Below are 21,607 nucleotides of genomic sequence, written 5' to 3'. Positions count from 1 at the left end.
TAATCTGCAGACCGGACCTCGCCGCTACTCTAATAAATGTATTAACCCCTAAAGCTAAGTCTAACCCTAACCCTAACACCCCCCTAAGTTAAATATAATTTAAATCTAACAAAATAAAATAAATCTTATTAAATAAATTAATCCTATTTAAAGCTGAATAATTACCTGTAAAATAAACCCTAATATAGCTACAATATAACTAATAGTTATATTGTAGCTATTTTAGGATTTATATTTATTTTACAGGCAACTTTGTATTTATTTTAACTAGTTACAATAGTTATTAAATAGTTATTAACTATTTAATAACTACCTAGCTAAAATAATTACAAAATTACCTTTAAAATAAATCCTAACCTAAGTTACAATTAAACCTAACACTACACTACCAATAAATTAATTAACTAAATCAACTAAACTAAATTACAAAAACAAACAAACACTAAATTACAAAAAATAAAAAAAGATTACAAGAATTTTAAACTAATTACACCTACTCTAAGCCCCCTAAAAAAATAACAAAGCCCCCCAAAATAAAAAAATGCCCTACCCTATTCTAAAATAAAAAGTTAACAGCTCTTTCACCTTACCAGCCCTTAAAAGGGCCTTTTGCGGGGCATGCCCCAAAGTCATCAGCTCTTTTGCATTTAAAAAAAACATACAATAGCCCCCACCAACATTACAACCCACCACCCACATACCCCTAATCTAACCCAAACCCCCCTTAAAAAACCTAACACTAAGCCCCTGAAGATCTCCCTACCTTATCTTCACCACGCCGGGTATCACCGATCCGTCCAGAAGAGGGTCCGAAGTCTTCATCCTATCCGGCAAGAAGAGGTCCTCCAGAGGGTCCGAAGTCTTCATCCTATCCGTCAAGAAGAGGACATCCGGACCGGTAGACATGTTCATCCAGGCGGCGTCTTCTATCTTCATCCATCCGGCGCGGAGCGGGACCATCTTGAAGCAGCCGACGCGGATCCATCCTCTTCTTCCGGCGACTCCTGACGAATGATGGTTCCTTTAAGTGACGTCATCCAAGATGGCGTCCCTTGAATTCCGATTGGCTGATAGGATTCTATCAGCCAATCGGAATTAAGGTAGGAAAAATCTGATTCAAGTTCAATCCGATTGGCTGATCCAATCAGCCAATCAGATTGAGCTCGCATTCTATTGGCTGTTCCGATCAGCCAATAGAATGTAAGCTCAATCTGACTGGCTGATTGGATCAGCCAATCGGATTGAACTTGAATCTGATTGGCTGATTCAATCAGCCAATCAGATTTTTCCTACCTTAATTCCGATTGGCTGATAGAATCCTATCAGCCAATCGGAATTCGAGGGACGCCATCTTGGATGACGTCACTTAAAGGAACCTTCATTTTCGGGAGTCGCCTGAAGAAGAGGATGGACCCGCGTCGGCTGCTTCAAGATGGTCCCTTTCCGCGCCGGATGGATGAAGATAGAAGACGCCGTCTGGATGAACATGTCTACCAGTCCGGATGTCCTCTTCTTGCCGGATAGGATGAAGATTTCGGACCATCTGGAGGACCTCTTCTTGCCGGATAGGATGAAGACTTCGGACCCTCTTCTGGACGGATTGGTGATACCCGACGTGGTGAAGATAAGGTAGGGAGATCTTCTGGGGCTTAGTGTTAGGTTTTTTAAGGGGGGTTTGGGTTAGATTAGGGGTATGTGGGTGGTGGGTTGTAATGTTGGTGGGGGGGTATTGTATGATATTTTAAAATGCAAAAGAGCTGATGACTTTGGGGCATGCCCCGCAAAAGGCCCTTTTAAGGGCTGGTAAGGTAAAAGAGCTGATAACTTTATTTTAGAATAGGGTAGGGCATTTTTTTATTTTTGGGGGCTTTGTTATTTTTTTAGGGGGCTTAGAGTAGGTGTAATTAGTTTAAAATTCTTGTAATCTTTTTGTAATTTAGTTTAGTTGATTTAATTGTAGATAATTGTAGGTAGTTTAGTTAATTAATTTATTGATAGTGTAGTGTTAGGTTTAATTGTAATTTAGGTTAGGATTTATTTTACAGGTAATTTTGTAATTATTTTAACTAGGTAGCTATTAAATAATAAATAACTATTTAATAGCTATTGTACCTAGTTAAAATAAATACAAAGTTGCCTGTAAAATAAATATAAATCCTAAAATAGCTACAATATAATTATTTGTTATATTGTAGCTATATTAGGGTTTATTTTACAGGTAAGTATTTAGCTTTAAATAGGATTAATTTATTTAATAAGATTTATTTTATTTTGTTAGATTTAAATTATATTTAATTTAGGGGGGTGTTAGGGTTAGACTTAGCTTTAGGGGTTAATACATTTATTATAGTGGCGGAGAGGTCCGGTCGGCAGATTAGGGGTTAATAAGTATAGGTAGGTAGCGGCGATGTTGGGGGGGCAGATTAGGGGTTAATAAATATTATGTAGGTGTCGGCGATGTTAGGGGCAGCAGATTAGGGGTACATAGGGATAATGTAGGTTGCGGCTGTGTGCGGTCGGCAGATTAGGGGTTAAAAAATTTAATTATAGTGGCGGCGATGTGGGGGGACCTCGGTTTAGGGGTGCATAGGTAGTTTATGGGTGTTAGTGTACTTTAGAGCAGAGTAGTTAAGAGCTTTATGAACCGGCGTTAGCCCATAAAGCTCTTAACGCCCGACTTTTATCTGCGGCTGGAGTCTTGTCGTTAGAGTTCTAACGCTCACTTCAGCCAAGACTCTAAATACCAGCGTTAGAAAGATCCCATTGAAAAGATACGCAATTGACGTAAGGGGATCTGCGGTATGGAAAATTCACGGCTGGAAAGGGAGCGTTAGACCCTTTCCTGACTGACTCTAAATACCAGCGGGCGGCCAAAACCAGCGTTAGGAATCCTTAACGCTGGTTTGGACGGCTAACGCAAAACTCTAAATCTAGGTGATAGTTTTTTATGCAAGTGAGATATATATATGTACTCAGTTTTATATGTTTAGGGAATGACCGGTCATTTTTTATAACATAAGTATTTTGATATAATCTTGTGAACATTAAATTTGCATCTATAAATTAAAGGGACAGAATTTTTTCCTTTATGTATGTAATATATATGGTTTTAAAGCACTTTGGTATATATCACTGTAAATTAGATATACAGATTTAGATCTTTACCCTGTAGCTGTGAAGCGCACATATACACTTACAAATTTATCTATTTTGTGATTGGCTGATGGCACATGAAACAAAAAAAGAGGTACATTTGATAACAGAAATTGGAGTTGTTTTTTGCTGTTGTTTTTTTTTACTCCCTATCACCTAAATTACAAGATTTGCACTATAGAGGGTGCGAAATGAATGCAACAAAAGTTGCATTATTTCCCCCTCCATAGCGCTGCCATTACATGTTTCTAAAAAGCCTCCTTGTGCGTGTGATATGGTGGCAATGAGCACCATACCGCACAAAAGCCAAGGGCTGACTTGACATGCTCGTGCACGCTTTCCCCATAGACATTAATGAGGAGAAGGTGTTAGAAAAAAAACTAACACCTGAAGCGCGGAATGAAAAGCTCCGTAACGCAACCCCATCGATGTCTATGGGGAAAAAAAAGTTACGTTTAAACCTAACACCCTAACATAATTCCCAAGTCTAAACACCCCTAATCTGTCGCCCCCGACATCACTGACACCTAAATAAAGTTATTAACCCCTAATCTGCCACTCCGGACATCGCCGACACCTAAATAAAGTTATTAACCCCTAATTTTCTGCTCACTGACATCGCCGCCACTAATAAAAGTTATTAACCCCTAATCTGCCGATCCCTGATCCATCGCCGCCACTATAATAAAGTTATTAACCCCTATTTCCCCGCACCCCAAAATCGCAGACACTATAATGAAGATATTAACCCCTATTCCACCACTCATCAACATCGCAGCCACTAAATAAAGTTATTAACCCCTAAACCTCTGGCCTCCCACATCACTGCAACTATATAAATCTATTAACCCCTAAACCTCCGTCCCCCCACATCGCAAAAAACAAAATTAAACTATTAACCCCTAAACCTAACAACCCCCTAACTTTAAAATTACAATCTCCCTATCTTAAAATAAATAAAAACTCACCTGTGAAATTAAAAAAACCTAAGTTTAAACTAACAATTACCTAACATAACTATAATACTAACATTAAAATAACTACCAATTAAATAAACAAAATTACACATTAAAAAAACCTAACACTACTAAAAAAAATAAATCTAAAATTACAAAAAATAAAAAATACTAAATTACAAAAAATAACAAACACTAAATTACGAAAAATAACAAACAAAATTATCCAAAATAAAAACAATTACACCTAATGTAATAGCCCTATAAAAATAAAAAGCCCCCCAAAATAAAAACACACCCTAGCCTACAATAAACTACCAATAGCTCTTAAAAGGGCCTTTTGTAGGGCATTGCCCTAAAGAAATCAGCTCTTTTAACTGTAAAAAAATACAAAGAGTAAAACCCACCACCGAACCAACCCCCAAAATAAAAAACCTAACTCTAACAAAAACCTAAGCTACCTATTGCCCTGAAAAGGGCATTTGTATGGGCATTGCCCTTAAAATGGCATTTAGCTATTTTGCATTGCCCTTAAAAGGTCATTCAGCTCTTTTAAAAAAAGCCCAAACTAATCTAAAAAGGACCCACCCAAAAAAAGGAAAAAAAAAAAATCGATCCACTTACAGTTTCTGAAGTCTGGACATCCAGGCGGTTAGAAGTCTTCATTCAGGCAGTGAGGTCTTCATCCATGCAGGCGGCGTCTTCTATCTTCATCCTGGTGGCATCTTCTATTTTAATCCTGGCGGTGTCTTCTATCTTCATCCCGGCGGCGCGGAGCGGGTCCATCCTTGAAGACATCCAGCGCGGAGCGCCCTCTTCATATGGTCACCGCCGTACACTGAATCTTCAATGCAAGGGAGCCTTTTCAAAATGGCGTCCCTTGCATTCCTATTGGTTGATTTGATTATTAAAATTCAAATCAGTCAATAGGATGAGAGCTACTGAAATCCTATTGGCTGTTCAAATCAGCCAATCGGATGAGAGCTACGGAAATTCTATTGGCTGATTTGAATAGCCAATAGAATTTCAGTAGCTCTCATCCTATTGGCTGATTTGAACAGCCAATAGGATTTCAGTAGCACTCATCCTATTAGCTGATATGAATTTCAAAAATCAAATCAGCCAATAGGAATGCAAGGGATGCCATTTTGAAAAGGCTCCCTGCATTGAAGATTCAGTGTACGGCAGTGACCGTATGAAGAGGATGCTCCATGCCAGATGTCTTCAAGGATGGACCTGCTCCGCGCCGCTGGGATGTAGATAGAAGATGCCGCCGGGATGAAGATAGAAGAGGCCTCCTGGATGAAGATAGAAGACGCCGTCTGCATGGATGAAGACCTCGCCGTCTGGATGAAGGCTTCTCACCGCCTGGATGTCCAAATGTAAGTGGATCGTCGGGGGTTAGTGTTAGGTTGTTTTTTTTACTTTTTTGGGGTGTTTTTTTTTTTTAGATTAGAGTTTGGGCTTTTTTAAAAGATCAATGCCCATACAAATGCCCTTTTCAGGGCAATGGGTAGCTTAGGTTTTTGTTAGAGTTAGGTTTTTATTTTGGAGGGGTTGGTTGGGTGGTGGGTTTTTACTTTTGGGTGGTCTTTTATTTTTTTACAGGTAAAAGAGCTGATTTCTTTAGGGCTATTGGTAGTTTATTGTAGGCTAGTTTTTTTTATATATATATAGGGCTATTACATTAGGTGTAATTGTTTTTTTATTTTGGATAATTTCGTTTGTTATTTTTCGTAATATAGTGTTTGTTATTTTTTGTAATTTAGTATTTTTTATTCTTTGTAATTTTAGAATGTAATTTTTTTAGTAGTGTTGTTTTTTTTAGTGTGTAATTTAGTTTATTTAATTTGTTTTTATTTTAATTTTAGTATAATAGTTATGTTAGGTTAATTGTTAGTTTAAACTTAGGTTTTTTAATTTCACAGGTGAGATTTATTTTAAGATAGGGATATTTTTATATTTACAAATTATGAAACTGGCACTAGAAATAGTGAGATTAGGGATAGGTAGATAAGTTATCCGGTGCTGACCCTAAATATATATATGCAAGAGGGGTTAGGTAAGGGAACCAAAAGGTTTAGGGTTTATTTAGCACTCATCTCTAAATATGTGAAAGTTAAAAAATTGAATTTTTAATAGTAACCATATTAAAAGCAAGGAAATTCCTTGATAATGTACCCACACTAAAACTGTTCACCTAGCCCCCCTGTTTCCTGGCCGATAGCAGCTCCCTCGGCTTCAGGTGTCAGGGACTAGGGACAGTATTAAAACCAATAGTAAGTGCACAACAAAGTGCTTAATGTAAGCACAAACGCGTTTCAGCTGTGTTAATCAGCCTTTCTCAATGTGAACAAGTAAGCCGAGGCCCGGGTGCCACCCCTTTATATAGTGCTTGTAAATAAATTCACAGCCAATCCCTGTCTCGCATTGCAGTCCGCCCATTCAGTAACCAATCCAGAGCGGTATGTAGTGGGCGCGATTGCCGTTTGCGGCGTGATTGGATCCAACAATTTTAGAAGTACCAATCTTGAGTCAGCAGTGCTAAAGGGGGACCGGCTAATCTATTAAGTATCGATCCTTTGTAAATACTCATCGTTGGATGTAATCAATACTGTAAATCCCTGTCCGCGATCAGTTACTACGTAGTCTATAGATCGTTATGTCAGTATATCATGTCCATATTTATGATTAATACGTACACATACATAGTTGTTATCTAACGGCTTAGGTGCTGCATGGCTAGATCAAGTTCATGCTATGAAACCTATGTGGCAACCCCTATGTTATGTCAGTATATCATGTCCATATTTAAGATTGACATGCTATGTCAGTATATCATGTCCATATTTAAGATTGACATGCTATGTCAGTATATCATGTCCATATTTAAGATTGACATGTACACATACATAGTCGTTATCCAGCGGCTTAGGTGCTGCATGGCTAGATCCAGTCCATGCTATGAAACCTATGTGGCAACCCCTGTGTTGGCTATTATGTGTTATCCTTCTATAGAGACTTACTCACTTCTTAACATATGGTTAGTAAGAACTTTATTCTCACTATGTTAGTTTAATACAGTATCCTTTATGTTCAGCACGCTGTATAATACCTTGAAGTTCACCTTTATTCTGTACTGTGTGAGCTGTCAAAGTAGAGATTGCTATTATCCTATTTCCTAAACATATTTCCTACCTCTCATTGTACACCTTAGTTGGTTCAGAATTACCTGAGCATACACAGATTTATAGTAAAACACAAAGTTTTTCTTGTTAATATATTGAAGCCCAATTTGCCTGGTTGGGGGTAAGGTGTATTATACTTGGTTATACCTATGGTTCATTTCCTGAACTTACTATACATATTCTCATATTCAAGTGTGGCTCATTTTATTGCATTAGTATGAAAATACATATGCAATATTAATGAAGCTCATTATGTGTAGTAAAGTGTATACTTGTTCACATTGAGAAAGGCTGATTAACACAGCCGAAACGCGTTTGTGCTTACAGTAAGCACTTTGTTGTGCACTTACTATTGGTTTTAATACTGTCCCTAGTCCCTGACACCTGAAGCCGAGGGAGCTGCTATCGGCCAGGAAACAGGGGGGCTAGGTGAACAGTTTTAGTGTGGGTACATTATCAAGGAATTTCCTTGCTTTTAATATGGTTACTATTAAAAATTCAATTTTTTAACTTTCACATATTTAGGGATGAGTGCTAAATAAACCCTAAACCTTTTGGTTCCCTTACCTAACCCCTCTTGAAGATAGGGATATTGTAATTTTAATTTAAAGTTAGGCGGTTGTAAGGTTTAGGGGTTAATAGCTTAATTTAGTTTTTTGCGATGTGGGGGCTGGCGGTTTAGGGGTTAATAGGTTTATTTAGTGGCATTGATGTGGGAGGCCAGAGGTTTAGGGGATAATCGGATACAATCAGTAAATTGACATCCCTTGCTAGCGGCCGATTTGCTGTGATTGTGCAGGGGGCGGCATTGCACCAGTATTTTACCAGAAATGCTTGTGCAATGTTAAATGCTGACTGCGTTAGCGATGTCGGCCAGACATGACTCGCTACAGCGAATCATGTCCGCCTGCAATTTGATAAATCGGCCCCTTAGAGTTTAAACATAAATACTAGTCCAAACATACATACTAATTAATGAAGTGCACTTACTTAGCACTTTTTTTAAAAGAACTAAAAATTATTATAATTCAAAATACTTTTGTTGAGAAGCACTTAGCATATAAATTAATGGTTTACAAATATCTTTAAATGTATTTCTTATAGAGTGTCATATCTGGTGTCAATGAAACAATGACCTCACCTTGTGATTGTGAAATCACAATAATATGATATACAAATTTGTAATGTGTGTGTCTCTACCAGAAATCCTTAATTATATGAATTTTTCATATAAAATGAACACACTAGGAATTACAATAAAATGGTAATCAACAAAATGCTTTCCATCTCTATGCAACTCTTTTTGTTAAGCAATTGTTGACTTTTGTTCTGTTCACTGAAGCTGTGAATATTGTACTTGTACCATATGCTTTACTGTAACTAAGACTTTTAAAGTGAGATACCTTTGTCACAGTAGTCAGACGTGTTGGCAGTGTCATGGTGGTTGGGAGAGGCTACTGACACATCTCCCGTAGTAAACTGAGATATAGCACATGTTGAATATTGCTGTTGTTCCTCCTGGTTGTCGGCAACAAGATCAAATGATAAGGCAGGACTGCTAGCCATTGGGGAAAAGGAAGAGGCACCAGAATCTGATGCTGTTGAGCAGGTTCTCATGGACATGGAAAGTGGTGACAATGGAATATGGTTTGGACTACCAAAACTGTCTGATAGCTGTTGGTATAAAAGATTATAAAGTATATTATGCAAAGAGGTTGCAACTCAATGGAGCAATTGTTTTTTTTTTCTTTTTTATGGAATGATCGTAGAAGTAGAGGTTGAAATTAAACTGTAGAACTAATGAGTGATAGTTGAACCCATTCCATTTGAGTCTCTATCGACGTACTAATCAAATTGTAGATTCAAAAGAAAATAAATATAGTGCATTATCAATGAGAAAATAATAAAGTAAACATCACAGGAGATAGTTACAATTGGTTGATTTGCAAAAATATAAATTTACCTTTTGAAATATGAACAATAAAAATACAGCTCAATAGTTTGCAGATTAAAACAGAAATTGGCAGGCTAGAACTACAGTACTGACATGTGATGGTAAAGTATCTTACCTTCCTTTCAATGCTGTCTTCCCCATCCGTGGAGCTGATGCTGTCGCATAATCTAGTCCTGGATGGTTTTTGGCGTTTGCTCTTCACAAGGAGCTGTGCTCGTGTTTTCAGGGCTTTGGAATCCAGCCTTTCTGTTTCAGGAACTGCTTCATTAAAATCTAGAAGGGAAATGGATATTTATCAAAAACAAAGTTCTATTAGATAGTCAGTAATATCAAACTAAATGCCCACTGTAAGAATAAAACAAATTCCTAAATCAAGTAAAGGAACTAGCTGAGTGTGTATTTTAACAGTAGATATATTAGATGTAGCAGTTAACATATTTGGTAGTCAAACAGCAGAAATCCTTGCATCACTTTTAATTAAAGTATTCCTTCTATGATTGCAGTCAGCTACCACTCTCAGCCAATGTGACTTCCCCATGCTAACTCTTCATTTTTCATTAACTTGATTCTTGCAAGCACAGAAGAAAATACAACTGCTTTCCTCATAATATTCCTTACCCTACATATATTGTCCAGTTTAAATATTCATTTATCAGATTAACCTAACCTCAGATATTAATTGTGTTCAAGGACAGAGACCTCCTCTCTGTCTGCAACTTACAAGCCAAGTCTAAAATTTTAGTTGAAGTTACTTCTAGGATTTAACTAAAATAATGTCTGAACCTTGAAGTGACGTTCATTTCTGAATTGAGTCCCATGGGAAGAATTTGGCAGCATTTACTTGTGAGTTTAAATATTTTCTTCAGTGTTTTTCAAGTTGTTGTTTTTTTCTTTGTGGTGGCCCTCATTCTGATATTCTAAAATGTTACAATGGATACAACTACCTGTATATATTTTTTAAATATGTATTTGGTTCATCACTGAAGGGGTTTATAACTCATTCAAGAGACCAGCAGATGTCACAGGAGCAGTTTGTTTATTAAATGAATTTTTCAGTTTTTTAAAACTTCTTTTATAATGTTTGTAGGGGCTTGTCCCTGACCACTAATAGGTTGTAAGCAACTAATTCATTGGGATCAGCTGTGGTCAGAGGGTAAGCCATTAGATGTTGGGGGCTCTTGAGTATTAAGGTGTACTTTTGGTGTTATATGGTTTGTGATAGGGGGCATTTATGGAAATCCTTATGGAGTTAGGAGAGGTTTGTTTTGGAGAGGTCCTTTTGGGTCACTTGGACATTGGAGGGAATGATTATTCTGAGTGGTGTTTCACCCACAGTCTGTGGCCATGTAGCAAAGCTGAAGTAGGGGGCCTGGGGTCAGTGTGCTTAAAATTAATTGCCCACTGTCACTAAATAATAGCAATTTGATTATGATACGGCCTAAAATATAATAGCAGCTCCAATTTTGCACTCTGAATGAGCTATAGCTCATAGAATCTAATGAAGGATTTTAAATAGAAAACTGATGAAAATCTCTTCACTTCCAATTGAATCTAGCCCTTGATTTAACTACAAGTCTTGAATATGTTTCATTTCAAATCATAGGGGTAGATTTATAAAGGATTAATGATTGACACCTCCTGCTAGCAGCCAATTGGCTGCCGGTGAGCAGGGTGCATCATTGCACAAGCATTTCACTAGAAATGCTTGTGCAATGATAAATGCTGACAGCGTATGCTGTCTGCTTTTAGCGAGGTCGAGTGGACATGATATGCTACAGCGACTCATGTCCGCTCGACCTTTAATAAATCTAACCCATAGGCCCATATTTATCAAGGTCTGGCGGACCTGATCCGACACTGCGGATCAGGTCCGCCAGACCTCGCTGAGTACGGCGAGCAATACGCTCGCCGTATTCAGCATTGCACCAGCAGCTCACAAGAGCTGCTGGTGCAACGCCGCCCCCTGCAGACTCGCAGCCAATCGGCCGCCAGCTGAGGGGTGTCAATCAACCCGATCGTGCTCAGGGCAGGCGGACAGGTTATGGAGCAGCGTTCTTTGTGACCGCAGCTTCATAACTGCTGTCTCTTGGGAGCCTGCAGGCTCACCAGAAACACGGGGCATCAAGCTCCAATAGGAGCTTGATAAATATGCCCCATAGTCTTATAGTGGAATAGCATTTAAAGGGGCATTAAAGTATTTTGAATATATATGTATGTGTCTGTGCGCAAACCATCTATCCACATTTAACCACTGTATTGCAAACAATGTAAAGTTTACAACAGTAATGGAAACTAGGCCCAATAGGGATATTTATCAAGTCGTCAACCTGAAGAACGCAGAATTCTGCAGCGTAATTGTGGCAAGCTTCATTCGACCTAGTTATCAAAGCCTACAGACCGGCAAAATTTGAAATCTGTGACGTTACATACGTTCCGACGGTCTTAATCTGACACAGATCGATGCTTACATCATTACAGATGTTCCAAATACACATTCTGCACTATTTGACACTTTTTTAAAGTTATCAAATAGTTAACCGGTACGCTCGCGGCTATTCCGGCCCAGCGTACCTGGTTTTCAATCCGCCACCCTGGAGGCCGTGGATGCCATAGGAATCAATGGGAGTATGAAAGCAGCGAAAGCTTATGTTCGCTGCTGCCAGATATCCCATTGATTTCTATGGTAGAAATAAGCCCCGAGTCTAAACACCCCTAATCTACCGCTCCGACATCGCCGCCACTTAATAAAATGTATTAACCCCTATCCCGCTGCTCCCCGACCCCACCGCAACTAAATAAAAATATTAACCCCATACCGCCGTTACCAAACCCCACCGCAACTAAATAAAAGTATTAACCCCATACCGCCGTTACCAGACCCCACCGCAACTAAATAAAAGTATTAGCCCCTAAACCCCTGGCCTCCCATATCACTAACACTAACTAAACCTATTAACCCCTAAACCGCTATAAACTAAATTAAGCTATTAACCCCTTAGCCTAACAACCTGCTAATTTTACATTAAAATTACAACATCCCTATCTAATAATAAATTTAAACTTACCTTTAGAATTAAAATAAACTATATTAAACTAATAATTAACCTACCCTAACTATTATCCTACAATTAAATTAAACTATATTAAACTATTAATTAACCTACCCTATTATACTAAAAATACATTAAACTACCAATTAAATTGACTATATTACATATTTAAAAACCTAACCCTACTCAAATTATTTAAATCTACAATTAAAAATTTCTAAATTACAAAAAAATAAACATTAAGTTACAAAAAATAAAAAACACAGTCGCCTAGATTTAGAGTTTTGTCGGTAACGACCCGCGTAGCTAACGCATGCTTTTTTTCCCCCACACCTTTTAAATACCGCTGGTATTTAGAGTTCACATAATGGCAGGGTTTTCAGTGCGTTAGGCTCCAAAAAGGGAGCGTAGAGCATAATTTAACGCCACTGCAACTCTAGATACCAGCGGTGCTTACGGACGCGGCCAGCTTCAAAAACGTGCTCGTGCACGATTCCCCCATAGGAAACAATGGGGCTGTTTGAGCTGAAAAAAAACCTAACACCTGCAAAAAAGCCCCGTTCAGCTCCTAACGCAGCCCCATTATTTCCTATGGGGAAACACTTCCTACGTCTGCACCTAACACTCTAACATGTACCCCGAGTCTAAACACCCCTAACCTTACACTTATTAACCCCTAATCTGCCGCCCCCGCTATCGCTGACCCCTGCATATTATTTTTAACCCCTAATCTGCCGCTCAGTACACCCCCGCCACCTACATTATCCCTATGTACCCCTAATCTGCTGCCCTAACATCGCTGACCCCTATATTATATTTATTAACCCCTAATCTGCCGCCCCCAACGTCGCCTCCACCTAACTACACTTATTAACCCCTAATCTGCCGACCGGACCTGAGCGCTACTATAATAAATGTATTAACCCCTAATCCGCCTCACTCCCGCCTCAATAACCCTATAATAAATAGTATTAACCCCTAATCTGCCCTCCCTAACATTGCCGACACCTAACTTCAAGTATTAACCCCTAATCTGCCGACAGGAGCTCACCGCTACTCTAATAAATTTATTAACCCCTAAAGCTAAGTCTAACTTTAACCCTAACACCCCCCTAAATTAAATACAATTTAAATCTAACAAAATAAATTAACTCTTATTAAATAAATTATTCCTATTTAAAGCTAAATACTTACCTGTAAAATAAACCCTAATATAGCTAGAATATAAATTATAATTATATTATAGCTATTTTAGGATTTATATTTATTTTACAGGCAACTTTGTATTTATTTTAACCAGGTACAACAGCTATTAAATAGTTAAGAACTATTTAATAGCTAAAATAGTTAAAATAATTACAAAATTACCTGTAAAATAAATCCTAACCTAAGTTACAATTAAACCTAACACTACACTATCAATACATTAATTAAATACAATGCCTACAAATAACTACAATTAAATAAACTAACTAAAGTACAAAAAATAAAAAAGAACTAAGTTACAAAAAATAATAAAATATTTACAAACATTAGAAAAATATTACAACAATTTTAAACTAATTACACCTACTCTAAGCCCCCTAATAAAATAACAAAGACCCCCAAAATAAAAAAATGCCCTACCCTATTCTAAATTAAAAAAGTTCAAAGCTCTTTTACCTTACCAGCCCTGAAAAGGGCCCTTTGCGGGGCATGCCCCAAAGAATTCAGCTCTTTTGCCTGTAAAAAAAACACATACAATACCCCCCCCCAACATTACAACCCACCACCCACATACCCCTAATCTAACCCAAACCCCCCTTAAATAAACCTAACACTAAGCCCCTGAAGATCTTCCTACCTTATCTTCACCTCGCCGGGTATCACACCGATCCATCCTGGCTCCAAAATCTTCATCCAACCCAAGCGGGGGCTGGCGATCCATAATCCTGCGGCTGAAGAGGTCCAGAAGAGGCTCCAAAGTCTTCATCCTATCCGGGAAGAAGAGGCGATCCAGACCGGCAACCATCTTGATCCAAGCGGCATCTTCTATCTTCATCCGCTGAGGAACGGCTCCATCATGAAGACCTCCAGCGCGGATCAATCTTCTTCCTCCGACGTCCAACTGAAGAACGACGGTTCCTTTAAGGGACGTCATCCAAGATGGCGTCCCTCGAATTCCGATTGGCTGATAGGATTCTATCAGCCAATCGGAATTAAGCGGCATCTTCTATCTTCATCCGATGAGGAACGGCTCCATCGTGAAGACCTCCAGCGCAGATCAATCTTCTTCCTCCGACGTCCAACTGAAGAATGACGGTTCCTTTAAGGGACGTCATTCAAGATGGCGTCCCTCAAATTCCGATTGGCTGATAGGATTCTATCAGCCAATCGGAATTAAGGTAGGAAAATTCTGATTGGCTGATGGAATCAGCCAATCAGAATCAAGTTCAATCCGATTGGCTGATCCGATCAGCCAATCAGATTGAGCTTGCATTCTATTGGCTGATCGGAACAGCCAATAGAATGCGAGCTCAATCTGATTGGCTGATCGGATCAGCCAATCGGATTGAACTTGATTCTGATTGGCTGATTCCGGAGGAAGAAAATTGATCCGCGCTGGAGGTCTTCACGATGGAGCCGTTCCTCATCGGATGAAGATGGAAGATGCCGCTTGGATCAAGATGGTTGCCGGTCTGGATCGCCTCTTCTTCCCGGATAGGATGAAGACATTGGAGCCTCTTCTGGACCTCTTCAGCCGCAGGATTATGGATCGCCAGCCCCCGCTTGAGTTGGATGAAGATTTTGGAGCCAGGACGGATCGGTGTGATACCCGGCGAGGTGAAGATAAGGTAGGAAGATCTTCAGGGGCTTAGTGTTAGGTTTATTTAAGGGGGGTTTGGGTTAGATTAGGGGTCTGTGGGTGGTGGGTTGTAATGTTGGGGGGGGGTATTGTATGTGTTTTTTTTACAGGCAAAAGAGCTGAATTCTTTGGGGCATGCCCCGCAAAGGGCCCATTTCAGGGCTGGTAAGAGCTTTGAACTTTTTTAATTTAGAATAGGGTAGGGCATTTTTTTATTTTGGGGGTCTTTGTTATTTTATTAGGGGGCTTAGAGTAGGTGTAATTAGTTTAAAATTGTTGTAATATTTTTCTAATGTTTGTAAATATTTTATTATTTTTTGTAACTTAGTTCTTTTTTATTTTTTGTACTTTAGTTAGTTTATTTAATTGTAGTTATTTGTAGGCATTGTATTTAATTAATGTATTGATAGTGTAGTGTTAGGTTTAATTGTAGGTAATTGGAGGTATTTTATTTAATTTATTTATTGATAGTGTAGTGTTAGGTTTAATTGTAACTTAGGTTAGGATTTATTTTACAGGTAATTTTGTAATTATTTTAACTATTTTAGCTATTAAATAGTTCTTAACTATTTAATATCTATTGTACCTGGTTAAAATAAATACAACGTTACCTGTAAAATAAATATAAATCCTAAAATAGCTATAATATAATTATAATTTATATTGTAGCTATATTAGGGTTTATTTTACAGGTAAGTTTTTAGCTTTAAATAGGAATAATTTATTTAATAAGAGTTAATTTATTTCGTTAGATTTAAATTATATTTAATTTAGGGGGGTGTTAGTGTTAGACTTAGCTTTAGGGGTTAATCCATTTATTACAGTAGCAGCGAGATTCGGTCGGCAGATTAGGGGTTAATAATTGAAGTTAGGTGTCGGCGATGTTAGGGAGGGCAGATTAGGGGTTAATACTATTTATTATAGGGTTATTGAGGCGGGAGTGAGGCGGATTAGGGGTTAATAACTTTATTATAGTAGCGGTGCGGTCCGCTCGGCAGATTAGGGGTTAATAAGTGTAGGCAGGTGGAGGCGATGTTGAGGGGGGCAGATTAGGGGTTAATAAATATAATATAGGGGTCGGTGGTGTTAGGGGCAGCAGATTAGGGGTACATAAGGATAACGTAGGTGGCGGTGCTTTGCGGTCGGCAGATTAGGGGTTAATTATTGTAGGTAGCTGGCGGCGACGTTGTGGGGGGCAGGTTAGGGGTTAATAAATATAATATAGGGGTCGGCGGTGTTAGGGGCAGCAGATTAGGGGTACATAAGTATAACGTAGGTGGCGGTCGGCAGATTAGGGGTTAAAAAATGTAATCGAGTGGCGGCGATGTGGGGGGACCTCGGTTTAGGGGTACATAGGTAGTTTATGGGTGTTAGTGTACTTTAGAGCACAGTAGTTAGGAGCTTTATAAACCGGCGTTAGCCCAGAAAGCTCTTAACTACTGACTTTTTTCTGCGGTTGGAGTTTTGTCGTTAGATTTCTAACGCTCACTTCAACCACAACTCTAAATACCAGCGTTAGGAAGATCTCATTGAAAAGATAGGATACGCAATTGACGTAAGGGGATCTGCGGTATGGAAAAGTCGCGGCTGGAAAGTGAGCGTTAGACCCTTTAATGACTGACACTAAATACCGGCGGTAGCCCAAAACCAGCGTTAGGAGCCTCTAACGCTGGTTTTGACGGCTACCACCCAACTCTAAATCTAGGCCTAAGTTACAAAAAAATAACAAAGAATTACACCTAATCTAATAGCCCTATCAAAATAAAAAGCCCCCCCCAAAAAAACAAAAAACCCTAGCCTACAATAAACTACCAATGGCCCTTAAAAGGGCCTTTTGCAGGGCATTGCCCCAAAGAAATCAGCTCTTTTACCTGTGAAATAAAAATACAAACACCCCCCTAACAGTAAAACCCACCACCCACACAACCAACCCCCCCAAATAAAACCCTATCTAAAAAACCTAAGCTCCCCATTGCCCTGAAAAGGGCATTTGTATTGGCATTGCCCTTAAAAGGGCATTTAGCTCTTTTACTGCCCAGACCCTACTCTAAAAATTATTTTTTATTTTTTGTAAAATTGTTTATTTTTTTGCAATTTAGAAATTTTTAATTGTAGATTTAAATAATTTGAGTAGGGTTAGGTTTTTAAATATGTAATATAGTTAATTTAATTGGTAGTTTAATGTATTTGTAGGATAATGGTTAGGGTAGGTTAGTAATAGTCTAATAGTTTATTTTAATTCTAAAGGTAAGTTTAAATTTATTATAATATAGGGATGTTGTAATTTTAATGTAAAGTAAGCGGGTTGTTAGGTTAAGAGGTTAATAGCTTAATTTAGTTTATGGCGATGTGGGGGGACTGGTGGTTTAGGGGTTAATAGGTTAAGTTAGTGGTAGTGATGTGGGAGGCCAGGGGTTTAGGGATTAATACTTTTATTTAGTTGTGGTAGGGTCCGGGAGCGGCGGGATAGGGGTTAATACTTTTATTTAGTTACGGTGGGGTCTGGGAGCAGCAGGATAGGGGTTAATACTTTAATTTAGTTGCAGTGTGGTCCGGGAGCAGCGGGATAGGGGTTAATACATTTTATTTAGTTGCGGTGGGGTCCGGGAGCAGCGGCATAGGGGTTAATACTTTTATTTAGTTGCAGCAGGCTCCAAGAAGCAGCGGGATAGGGGTTAAACATTTTAGTATAGTGGCAGTGTTTAGTGACAGGGTATAAATAAAGTTGGTAAAAAGTCGAATAGCAGCAAGATCGATGACTGCTAGTTAACAACAGTCTGCTGCTCGTAGCCCCGTGCTTGGTGCGCTGCTTTTTGCCTCCTTTTTTTAATAAATATGGAGATTGTATTCAGGTCCGCGGCCGTGATGTTAGGCGATGTTAGGGGAGCGTATTGGTGCCGTTGAATGCAAGAAAGTTGACGGCTTGATAGATAGGCCTCCAAGTGTTTAGAACTGTCATTTTGCTAGTGAATTTAAAAAGTTTAGATTTTTTCATGGATATGACCCTTGAAAATCCTGTTCTTTTCTTCTCTGTCTTGCCTTCCTGTTTTTCCAAAGGGATAAAAGATTTATATTAAATACTATTGTGGAAAATATAACTCACATACTCCCAACAGGCATTTACCAGCAGCTGTAGAGAATGCTGCTATAGATTTACATAGTGCTGGTGGTTTGGTTCCTATTGGCTGTTTCTCCCTCTTGTCAAAGTAAAAAAAAAACGTATTTTTCAATACTAGGTCTTAACTTATTAAATTTTAGTGTTATCTTAACTTGCAATATTCATATTCTCTCCGGCTCCATTTTGTACTTTTCAGTATTGCTGGCACTTTTCTTTCCAGTCTTTCTCCTTTCTATCTTTTGTTCATGGCCGTCTACTTCTTTCTTTGTATGTAGCTCTCCTGTTTTCTCAGTATTTCTATCTCCTGATGTCTCTCTTCTGCTCTATGTATTATTTATATTTTGTGAAGTTTTTTGTATCATTTTTCTGTTGGCTTTCCATAAGTCTGTGTCATTCACTTTCATCAAACTCTCCATCTCACACTGGTGGCAACGCAAGGGATAGCCTATAGAAAAATGGTGCAGCTCCAGAAAATATTGAGGGCTCAAGGGACTTAAAAATAAATAACACAATATTAACACCTTAAAGCATTACAGATGCCTTACTTCCCTTGCTGGGGGAAGCTATCAGTACAAAAACTTGAAGACATTATCTCGTACTAGTACTGCTGTACTTGGTTTGGCAAAGATGTTGTGTGGTTTATACTTCTTGGCCTCTTGCAGTAATCAGTTGAATGGCCCAGTCCACTTTTTCCTCATGGCTCAAGAGGTGAATAATCAGATGTTGATTTCCTTAGCCTGTATCCCTGAGGGCTCCCTGAAGATGAGCTATTATGCACAGGTTGGAATGCTCAATGCCATAGAAATCATATAACGCATCCATGTGGTATTGAGGCCACCCCAAAATCAAGATGCTTTTTAAAGGAATTGTAAACCGTTACAGAAAAGTAACAATTTACAGCAAAATAAACAGAATTTCATAGACTAGCACATTATTACAATGCAGGGTTTAATCCAAGTTACACACGCCATGACAATCAGTGCTTTGTCAGCATTCATTTTCAAATCAATGAGAGCTCTGTTGCACTTCTCCTTTTTATGAAAAGAACATTTATTATATCATCTTGAGATCATGCAGTGAACAGATAACACTTTGGGTTTGTCCACCCTTAACCAAGAGACATAATTATAAGAATTACCCATAACATCCTGCCTCTGTCAGTCTTCCAGTTTCTGCCTTTATCTCTCCCCCTCCTATGTCACTAGCACTGTCTCTCTCTTTAGTCATCTCTCCCTCCTTTTATTGTATCAAATACCATTAAAAAAATGATGTGTCATAAATATTATGCAGTGATGTTTGTGTGTGTGCATGAACCATATGTGTAGTTTATAAAGGGTAAAAATCATTGTATTAACACAATATACACGGTGCAAAGACAGCACGTGTAAAATCTGTTTGTTTTTTTAGTTATTTTCATTTTAAACATAAATAACAAATGAAAACATTGCAAATATAAAAAATTCTTACTTTCACAAATTAACTCATCTGCTGGGTATTGTCTTAATTTCTCCTTGATATAAATCTTGAGCATTTGTTATTATATACCTACTCTGGGCATCCAACCAGTTGAGGATTGTCCATTTGGGCAGCATGAGTTCTGCCCCACCATTTAGAATGCTCCCCAAAAATAAAAACAAATATTGCCCCTCTTGTAATCTTTATGTTTTTCATTACCATACAGAAATAAATATTTTAAAAAATCCATCAGATAGCAATTTTGGCTTCCTTTTCTCTTTCCATTTTTTCTTCCATAATTAGTATTAAGAGCATCTCCATCTAGTGGCTTTAATGGGTCAATACAGGACTATAAGGCATTTAGCCCAACCAGTGACCTATACATATTATTGTAACAAAAATGGTTGTGCTAAAGTAGCAATAAATTATCCTGCAGCGTTCTTGTTTATGTCACTTTGTATTTCAGCTAAGTGGGAAATTCAGCTACAGGAAGAGAGCCCATTTCAGTTTCTAGCAGTGGGAGCTGTGACATTACTCATGCTGAATATGCAAGTACTTAAAGGTGTAATAGCAGAAGTTATTAGGCTTGCCTGCAGATACCTGGCATTCTGTGTTTCTGCCGCAATACATTTTAATAGACTGGGGGTAGTCTTTCAAACACAGGATCTGCACCTCCAGAAATATGTTATAGAGAGTACAAGCAGGAATATGTCTATATAGACACAGATAAGTGCAGCTTTCTGACAGTGCAGAGTAGGCATTCACTAATATGAAGAGATATAAGTTAGGGATATATGTAGCATACTTGCAAATGGAAGACTTGACTGCCGTTTCCCTATGTTTAGCTTTTAATAGTAACTTATGACATACTTAAAGGGACAAGCAACCCAAAATGATTATTTCATGTTTCAGATAGAGCATGCCATTTTAAACAACTTTCCAATTTGTTTCATTTACAGTATATACATTACATTATTCTCTTGGTATCTTTAGTTAAAAAGTATACCTAGGGAGACTCAGGAGCTGGGAACTAGCTGCTGATTGGTGGCTGCACATTTATGCATCATGTGATTGGCTTACTAGCTCCAAGTAGTTCATTGCTATTCCTTCAAGAAAGGATACCAAGAGAATTAAGCAAAATTGATAATAGAAGTAAATTGGAAAGTTCTTTTAAACTGTATGCTCTATTTGAATCATGAAATAAAAATGAGTTTCATGTCCCTTTAAACCCAAGGATAGTAAACATTCACCTATTCTTATGATTTTTGGTGCTTCACAAGCTTCTGGATTTGGATCTTTATAATCTACATGATATAATATGCAACTTGTCCATTGTCTGACCCTTAGGGGCCTATCTATCAAGCTCCGAATGGAGCTTGATGCCCCGTGTTTCTGGCGAGCCTGCATGCTCGCCAGAAACAGCAGTTATGAAGCAGTGGTCTAAATACCGCTGCTCCATAACCTGTCCGTCTGCTCTGAGCAGGCGGACAGACATCACCACAATTCAACCCGATCGAGTATGATCAGGTTGATTGACACCTCACTGCTGGCGGCCGATTGACCGCGAGTCAGCAGGGGCGGCGTTGCACCAGCAGCTCTTGTGAGCTGCCGGTGCAATGTTAAATGCGGAGAGCGTATTGCTCTCCGCATTCAGCGATGTCTTGCGGACCTGATCCACACTGTCGGATCAGGTCCGCAAGACCTTTGATAAATAGAGGCCTTATAGTTTATAAATTACTATTAGAACTGCTTGCTTGGTTATTGAGCTGCTACCTTTTTGCCTCTAGTGCACTCGGCATAAACAGTTGAGTTTTCTAGTTTTTAATGATGTTACAATCTTCTGCATTAATACTGTGTTCATTTTATAGGAAAACTATTGGTAATGGCT

At 38.5% G+C, this 21,607-nt stretch overlaps 1 protein-coding gene across 3 annotated transcripts in view; it reads right to left on the bottom strand.

The window, feature by feature from the left end:
- PPP1R9A (protein phosphatase 1 regulatory subunit 9A) overlaps positions 1-21,607 on the bottom strand; it is a 558,902-nt gene that overhangs the window by 48,795 nt on the left and 488,500 nt on the right. For 2 of the 3 annotated variants that reach the window (XM_053714065.1, XM_053714067.1), the window contains 2 exons: positions 9,367-9,524; positions 8,701-8,971 (listed from right to left, as the gene is read on the bottom strand). In XM_053714065.1, the coding sequence (XP_053570040.1) occupies positions 8,701-8,971; positions 9,367-9,524 (429 nt within the window). The remainder of the gene's footprint in view (positions 1-8,700; positions 8,972-9,366; positions 9,525-21,607) is intronic. The other variant, XM_053714066.1, reaches the window with a different exon arrangement.

This window comes from Bombina bombina, chromosome 5, assembly GCF_027579735.1.
Source record: "Bombina bombina isolate aBomBom1 chromosome 5, aBomBom1.pri, whole genome shotgun sequence".
NCBI classification, from domain to species: domain Eukaryota; kingdom Metazoa; phylum Chordata; class Amphibia; order Anura; family Bombinatoridae; genus Bombina; species Bombina bombina.
This window is presented reverse-complemented; position numbering and strand designations above follow the sequence as displayed.